Below are 8198 nucleotides of genomic sequence, written 5' to 3' on the forward strand. Positions count from 1 at the left end.
TTTGTGTGATATTTTCATTGAATATTCGTTCATGATTAAGGTACATGCACCATATTCGACCTAATATGTGCCCATATCCCCAAAGGTATCCAAGACAACAAGATTCTCGTGTTCCTTTACATGTATCCTAGATCTATATCTGGGTGGTCGGGTGGTGCAGTGGATAGCGCACTCACCTTCCACCAAGGCGACCGGGGCTCGATTCCCCGATCGGACGTGAAAAGGTATAGGGTCACCTGCTCGACCACATGGGTTTTCCCCAGGGTACTCCAGTTTCCTCCCACATTTAGACGCTACGCGCGCTTACATCTGGGTCAACAAGAGTGATTTATATAAGTTGAAATAACTTGTTTCATAATTATTGTAAAATAAATAAGTTTATATTATATATTTATATATCTGAGGCTTTGTATGTCATGGCTCTTCGAAACGTAATTAATAATAATCTGTTAAGTTGCAAAACAAAAATCTGGAAACAACATACTCCATTACGAGCTTAACCAGTAACTGTTATAATCATTTAAACAAAGAGTCATGAATTGGTTACCGTCCCAGTTAGCGGCGGCGTCTTGAGTAACGAATATGTACAATGACTGATGCAAGTCCAACATGAAGTGTAAATTTGTCCTTATAAATTGTGCCTGCTGTATTTCCCAACTTGTTTTTAACGTCATGGTAAGTTATTAGGTTGAATACTGTAGTTTTGTATAAATTAACTGTACACAAGTTTGTCTGTATATATTATATGGTTGTTTTGGCATGTTACATGTCTCATATTGTACCAGTGATAAGCCCCCCCCCCCCCCCCTGTATTGCATATTACCATATATCCTGCCATAAGCCCAGGAGGCCAACACAGAATCTCTGACTGGGAAAAGGGGGGTGGGCTTATTACAGGACAATGAACAAGAGTACCGCGGGGCGAACAATAAACGCCTGTCGAATATCATAGTGTTATATACTTTCTTACATTGAAATAAGATCTGCATCATTCTAAGATTGGTTAGCTGACATGCTATTAAAAATGTAGGAGAAAATCTCAGGACAAAAAATCAAATACTGATCTGAACAAAGGGCAATGACTTTTGGAAAAATCGTCGAATCAAAATTCTTTTAAGGGAGACACAACTCCATATCATGATTATAATGTATACCAAGTTTCATAGAGATTAGTCAGAAAATGTAGGAGAAGATTGCCAGACAAAAATCAAATTCTGAAATGAACAAAGGGCAATAACTTTTGGAAAAATTGTCGATTCAAAATTCTTTTAAGGAAGACACAACTTCATATCATGATTATGATGAATACCAAGTTTCAAAGAGATGGATCGAAAAATATTGGAGTAGATTGCCGGACAAAAATCAAATACTGAAATAAACAAAGGGAAATCACTTTTGCAAAAATTGTCGAATCGAAATTCTTTTAAGGGTGACACAACTTCATATCATGATTATGATGTATACCAAGTTTCATAGAGATCGGTCGGAAAATGTAGGAGGATATTGCCGGACAAAAATACTGAAATGAACAAAGGGCAATAACTTTCGGAAAAATTGTCGAATCAAAATTCTTTTACGGTAATAGGATTGTGTCGCCATTTCTCAGTAGAATTTTTTCAAATTTTGTAGATATATTGTTTTGAAGTAAAGAAAAATTTCTGCCACAAAAAAAATATAGGTTGTCTGAATTTTAAGGATTTTAAAAGGAAATTTATGTAAAAAGGAGTGAATTTTGAAAAAAAAATTGAAACAATTTTTTGCAAAATAATGTCAATATAAATGATACTAACATAGATTAGTATTGCATTAATGTATATCAATTTCATAAATGCTGAAATTGTGTACAATTAATTATCTATAAATGTTTAAAAACTGACATTTTATAATAAAAGCATATACATTTGTACACATAGTAATTGCATGCAAGAGTTATCGTTCTTGAAAAACTTCACAGTAGTGAAATAGGTAGTACAGAAAAATGGACACATGTGACTCATTGATTAAAAAACAACTGAATTAATGCCTGGATTGCTTTGCAATACTTTAATGTTGAAAGAACACACTGTTCTGTCAATAATAAGCATACGATATTCATCACTTTAATATTAAACATTAGATTATGCGGAAATTGTGATACTGTCTCCCTTCATTGGATTTTCAACTAGGGATGTACTTCCTATTTCCGTTTAGCAATACACTCCTATGACCTTAAGGGTGACACAACTTCATATCATGATTATGATGTATACCAAGTTTCAAAGAGATGGGTCGAAAAATGTAGGAGGAGATTGCCGGACAAACAAAAGTTTACTGTACTGCTAACTGTAAATATGTAAGGGTGGTCTTTTGACCAAACATAGGCTTATCGCCGGATAAATGTGGTATATGTAGATGAGGTCAAATCTGGAAACAATAGGGTAAAATTTGAAAACTAAGCCTTTCTTAAATATACATGTAGTATCATTTTGTATCATGGCTCTAGCTCAAGACTTTTTTTTTTTTTAAACATATCTAACTTGTGTTTTCATGAAATACATAGCACTCCATCTTAGGTAGCTGCTGGCCAAATATGATTCTTGGTCTTTCAGTTCTTAAGAAGAAGGTGCAGAAATAAAACTTGTTTCAAGGGGTTTGTAATAAAAAGAGTTTGGTATAAAACATAAAATATTTCTTTAAGAAAAAGTGAACTAATTTTTTAATCACAGTTTTTTTTATTCATTTGTAAAAAATAACATCTTTAAAAAAAAATGTCTAGAATAAATATGTTACATAGAATATATCAGTATCATATATAACAATTGCCTGGTACTGCAATAAAAATATTGTTGATTTCTGGGGGGGGGGGGGGGGACTAAACTAAGTCTGAGGACACCAAGACACCCACCTGCTGAGGGATACATCTGGTAAAAAATATAAAGACACTGTACCTCGAACAAGGTTGTCTAGTCTTCCAAGTCAGTATGGTTGTCAAGTATATCCTACGATGGTCTAGACCCCTGGGAGGATAGATCTGGTGAGGGATGAGAAAACTCTTGTCACAGGGTGGACTAGTCTCCCCAGTCGGTGAGGTTGGCGAGTATATCGGAGGATGCTACAGACCCCTGAGAGGATAGCTCTGGTGAAGGATAAGAAGGCACCGTCACAGGGTAGTCTAGTCTCCCAAGTTGGTTAGATTGGCAAGTACATCCGACAATGCTAGACCCCGTAGAGGATAGATCTGGTGAAGGATAAGAATGCATCGTCACAGGGACTTTAACAAGGTTGTCTAGTCTCCCCAGTCAGTGAGATTTGCGAGTATATCTGAGGATGCTACAGACCCCGTAGAGGATAGATCTGGTGAAAGATAAGAAGGCACCGTCACAGGGACTTTAACAAGGTTGTCTAGTCTCCCCAGTCAGTGAGATTTGCGAGCATATCTGAGGATGCTACAGACCCCTGAGAGGATAGATCTGGTGAAGGATGAGAAGGCACCGTCACAGGGACTTTAACAAGGTCGTCTAGTCTCCCCAGTCAGTGAGATATGCGAGTATATCTGAGGATGCTATAGACCCCTGAGAGGATAGATCTGGTGAAGGATGAGAAGACGCAGCCTCAGGCACCATCACAAGTTCCTCGACTTCCTGCCAAAGAGCTTCAGCCTTCTCATTCAGAAGCATCTGCAAACAAAACAAAATAATTTCTTTAAACTTTCAGTGACTATTAAACTTGTCGGGGGCTCTCATGGTAATTAACCTCAAGAAGTTAATCCATTGAAAATTACTCGAGATATTGAAGGGACACTATTTCAGCAATTGAATAAAGGGGCATTTTTCAGAAAATTTTGATCTGATAAAGGTGGTTATCAAACAGGCCTAAGCTTTCATGGTAATTAACCTTCCTATGAAATTTGAAGTCAATCCATTGAAATTACTTAAGCTATCGAGCAACACTGTTTTAGCAATTGATAAAAGAGAATTTACTTATTATTAAACTTGTCCGAGCTCAATATATTACTGTCAGATCATGGTGGTTATCGAACTTGTCCGAGCTCTCCTGGTAATTGACCTTCCCATGAAGTTTAATGTAAATCAGTTACAAATTAGTCGAGATATCGAGCGGATAGTTTCAGCAATTGAATAAAGGGGAATTACTCCATACAATTCGATCTGTTAATGGTGGTTTTTGAACTTGCTCAAGCTTTTATGGTAAATAATCTTCCTATGAAGTTTGAAGTTAATCCGTTGAAAATTACTTGAGATATAGAGAGGACACCGTGCGCGCCCAATCAACTGCGTATGTGATTACATAATACGTCCCATCTTCCGAAGGGTGTATAAACTATATAGGGTGCTATATAAATGTTGTATATTATTATTATTATTATTATAAAAAGATGTAGGTATTTCTGACAGAGTTTATGATATAAATCAAATTATGATTGGTAATCTGGTAAAATTAATATATAACCCCATACAAGGTAGAGTAACAATACCCTGCATCCAGCCTTATTCTGACCGTTAGAATATATAATTAGTGAGATAACGTATATCGGTGTCATGCATTTAAGTGTTTAGAGATTAAAACATGCGAGTTAACTACCATGCTAATCCAAACACATGTAAATATGTTTTAAACAGAGCAAAACTAAACATACACTCATTGTGTTGTTATTTATTGCTGAATTACCATATTGACTGAATAACTGGTTACTCGGTTGGAAGATTTTTCGAGCAACCAGTCACCAAAATTTGTCCGGTTTGAAAACTCTTATTCATACGAAAATCTCCCAATTAAAAATATACACACACCTTGGCAGCAGTGACAATCTGTTGGGCGATCTTGCGAGGAATTTGTTTGATTTTCTTGACAAGGTTTTCTGGGTCGGCATTGGCCACCTGTGCCAGAGTCCTATATCCAACGCTGTACATCTGTTTAGCTCGCCCCTGAACACCAAGGAAATACACTAAGAAACATAGCTGCGGGAACCATAGCCTCTAGGCCAAATTGTTTTTGGTTTTCTTTTAAAATATTTTTTTTTTATTATCGGACATATTATTATATTAAAGAAATCCTAAATCGTCACCTGACAGTCTAAAACTCTCATTTGACCCAGATCAGTGATGTAATTTTACCGCACGCGCATCATCAACAAATCCAAATGTAAACATCGCGGCGAGAAAAAAAAATGCATGCAAAAGTCATGACAGGCACGAGGTATCAATACCATTATATATGACAACATATAGGTAGGAATACTACACTTGCATCATACATGACCTTTGAAAACAATTATTTACATATAGTATTGCTGTCTTGTCCGCTAGTTGAGTCCGACATGGCACATGACGGCGTGCTATTGTTGTTATCTTCACTGCCTCACTTTCGAAACAATCACGTGACATATATAAATAGATCTGTGCTAAATTTACGCTTGGAAGGCCAGAGAACGCATTTAGACCAATTTATTTTATAAATTTTTCCCCGATCAGCACCTTTAAAACTGTGTCTGTGCTTACTGTAACATTTGACCTACTTTAATAATACTCAGTATACAAGTGATGTACGTACCAGTTTTACGCCTGGGATCTCCATCAATGGTATCAGTTCTGGGGACACGCAGTAAGATAAGCGCTGTACAAAGTTACCAAACAGATCCTGATACGGCCAAAACTCATCTAGCTCCTGCAGGTCAAAACAACATATAGTCAACCTGAATCATGAAATATTATATGAAGCTTTAACCCAAAGTTTCATGATCATTCCTTCACTCAAATTCCTTAATTACGTATTAAAAGTGTTTCCAAAAGAAAGCATTAATGAAGTTTCAAAAAGTAAAGAAAATTTTGCTGAACTCAGAAATTCTATCCTATGGAATTATTTTTTTTATAGTGAAGAAAAAAAAAGACAATTGTTTTTCTTAAATTAAGGAAGTCCATAAAACTCTGGCCAGAGTTGGTAAATTCTCACAAATAATGCAGAACTTCTACCTTTTTGATAATTTATCTAATGTTACTACATGAGTGTTACAATGCCTGTGTATCTTTCAAATGAGTAATCACTTTATTCGCCACGACCATTCCACCGTCCATAACAGATCAGTGATTAATACCTATACTACCTCATCTTTATACTGCGATCATGAGGGGCAATAAAACATCATGTCACACGCACCAATCGTATAACTTATTCTGAGCCTCTTAAGAAAAGTCAGCCAGAGCCAACATAACTTAGTCCCAAATGACAGAAGCAGGCGACAACAGTGGTGCGTCAACCTGATCATCTCTACTATTGCGTTACATAATTTGGTGGCAGCGGTGGGATTGATTAAATGATTCCTAGTTACATTAGGCATAGGTGTGAAAGGTTATTTGCGAGGTTAACTTACTTAAGCATAAGACATAGATCTATAAGTTGGTTAGATAGGTACCTGGTCACCATGTAATCACTTATGAGGCTAACGCCAATGGATCTGAGGTAAGTGAAAATTATATTTAGTGATCATTTGTTCAGGATTCCGTTTTGTGTAAGTATATTTGTGGTAACTATTTAATTGCAGAATTCTAGTTACTTGTATTTGAACATTTGGGTGGTATTATTGGCAGGGGGTTGTTCACCATGGATCCACTTAAAGAATTCATTAAGATGGAGAAGGCCTGGGTTATACTGGTAAAGATCTTCAACAGTTTGTGAGGGATACACAAGATAAGGACAGAGAAGATAGACTCTCTGAGAGAAATTTGAAGCAAACAGAACTTCAGAGACATGAAAAGGAAGCTGAGAGGCAACATGAGATGGAGATGTTAAAAGAGAAACGAGCGTAGGAGAGAGATCAAGAGGAGAGGGCTAACAGGGAACATGCTAGACAGATGGAGTTGTTAGAGAAACAACAACAACAGGTTAGGGTTGACAGACATGATGAGATGAGGCAGATAGAAGCCACGACAAAAGGGCCAAAACTCCCCCCATTCGAAGAAGGAAAAGACAATATAGATTCGTACCTGCAGAGATTTGAGCGTTATGCCACGACACAGAGATGGGTGAAGGAAACTCACTGGGCAGCTAACCTAAGTGCTCTTCTAAAAGGGAAAGTGTTATATGTTTTTACTCGATTACCAGTCGAAGAGAGTCTCAACTATGATGTGTTAAAGTATGCTTTATTAAAGCAATTTGAGATGACAGAGGAAGGATTTCGGAAAAAATTCAGAACGGGAAGACTAGATCATGGTGAGACGTTTGCACAATTTGCTGTCAGGCTGGAGAGCGAATTGGTTAGGTGGTTGGAGATGTCGGCTGTAGAGAAGACATATCAGGGACTTAAGGATTTGGTGGTAAGGGACCAATTTTTACAAGCATGTGGTAATGACTTGAAATTGTTTTTAAAGGAGAGATCACCAAAGTGTATCAAGGACATGGCAACACTCGCTAATCAATTTGCAGAGGCCAGAGGTAATATGGCAAGTTTCTTCAAGAGACAGAAACCAAAGTTTGACAACAAGAACTTATCACGGGAGAAGTGAAGAGTGATGAAGGACAACGNCTTCACCTACATATATAACTACCTGTACTTGTGTGGTCATGGAGAGGGTAAAGCCTAATACCCTTGTCTTTGGCTGGTCTGTGTGACCTATTACTGTATATACTTACCTGGACCTGTGTGGCCGTGGAGAGGGTAACACTTTATACCCGTACAGTGGACTGGTCTGTGTGACCTGTGTCCAACAAGTCTGTGTGACTGAGTGTTGACTGGTCTGTGTGACCTGCTGTTGACTGGTCTGTGTGACCTGTTTATGTACCGGCTGGATCTGTGTGACCTGCTACATTCTATATGTGTTTGTGAGCTTGGAGGGGACTTCACTGAGATTGGACAAGTCTAAGGGAGGACGGCGTCATCAACATTGGAGACGACACAACAGCATCCAACAAGCTACAGAGACTTTAGGGTGTCGTTATGGCATTTTGTATTATTAGTTAGTTATATATATGTACATATTACATGTCATTCGTTAGCGAGTTGATAGTGAGAGAGAGAGCCATTCTGATTTTGTGTGATGAATATTGTATATTATGTACTAATTATGTATTGTAAATACATTGTATATACTGTTTGAACCGTGGTTTGCTTTATGTTCTAGGAAACCAGTATTTAATCTATCCCGGTCGGTTCTCGTTACATAATTTGGTGCATGTAATTATGTATCCCCCCCCCCCTCCCTTGTAGT

At 37.4% G+C, this 8198-nt stretch overlaps 1 protein-coding gene across 4 annotated transcripts in view; it reads right to left on the reverse strand.

Annotated features, from left to right (window-relative positions):
• Positions 1 to 2835: 2835 nt before the first annotated feature.
• The window catches only part of LOC110448661 (helicase POLQ-like), a 27407-nt gene continuing 22044 nt past the window's right edge, over positions 2836 to 8198 (reverse strand). For 3 of the 4 annotated variants that reach the window (XM_021495033.1, XM_021495032.1, XM_021495030.1), the window contains exons 17-19: positions 5548 to 5661; positions 4788 to 4922; positions 2836 to 3656 (exon numbers count right to left, since the gene is read on the reverse strand). In XM_021495033.1, the coding sequence (XP_021350708.1) occupies positions 3498 to 3656; positions 4788 to 4922; positions 5548 to 5661 (408 nt within the window). In that variant the 3' untranslated portion in view covers positions 2836 to 3497. The remainder of the gene's footprint in view (positions 3657 to 4787; positions 4923 to 5547; positions 5662 to 8198) is intronic. The other variant, XM_021495031.1, reaches the window with a different exon arrangement.

The sequence above is a fragment of the Mizuhopecten yessoensis genome, unplaced genomic scaffold (assembly GCF_002113885.1).
Source record: "Mizuhopecten yessoensis strain PY_sf001 unplaced genomic scaffold, ASM211388v2 scaffold4123, whole genome shotgun sequence".
NCBI classification, from domain to species: domain Eukaryota; kingdom Metazoa; phylum Mollusca; class Bivalvia; order Pectinida; family Pectinidae; genus Mizuhopecten; species Mizuhopecten yessoensis.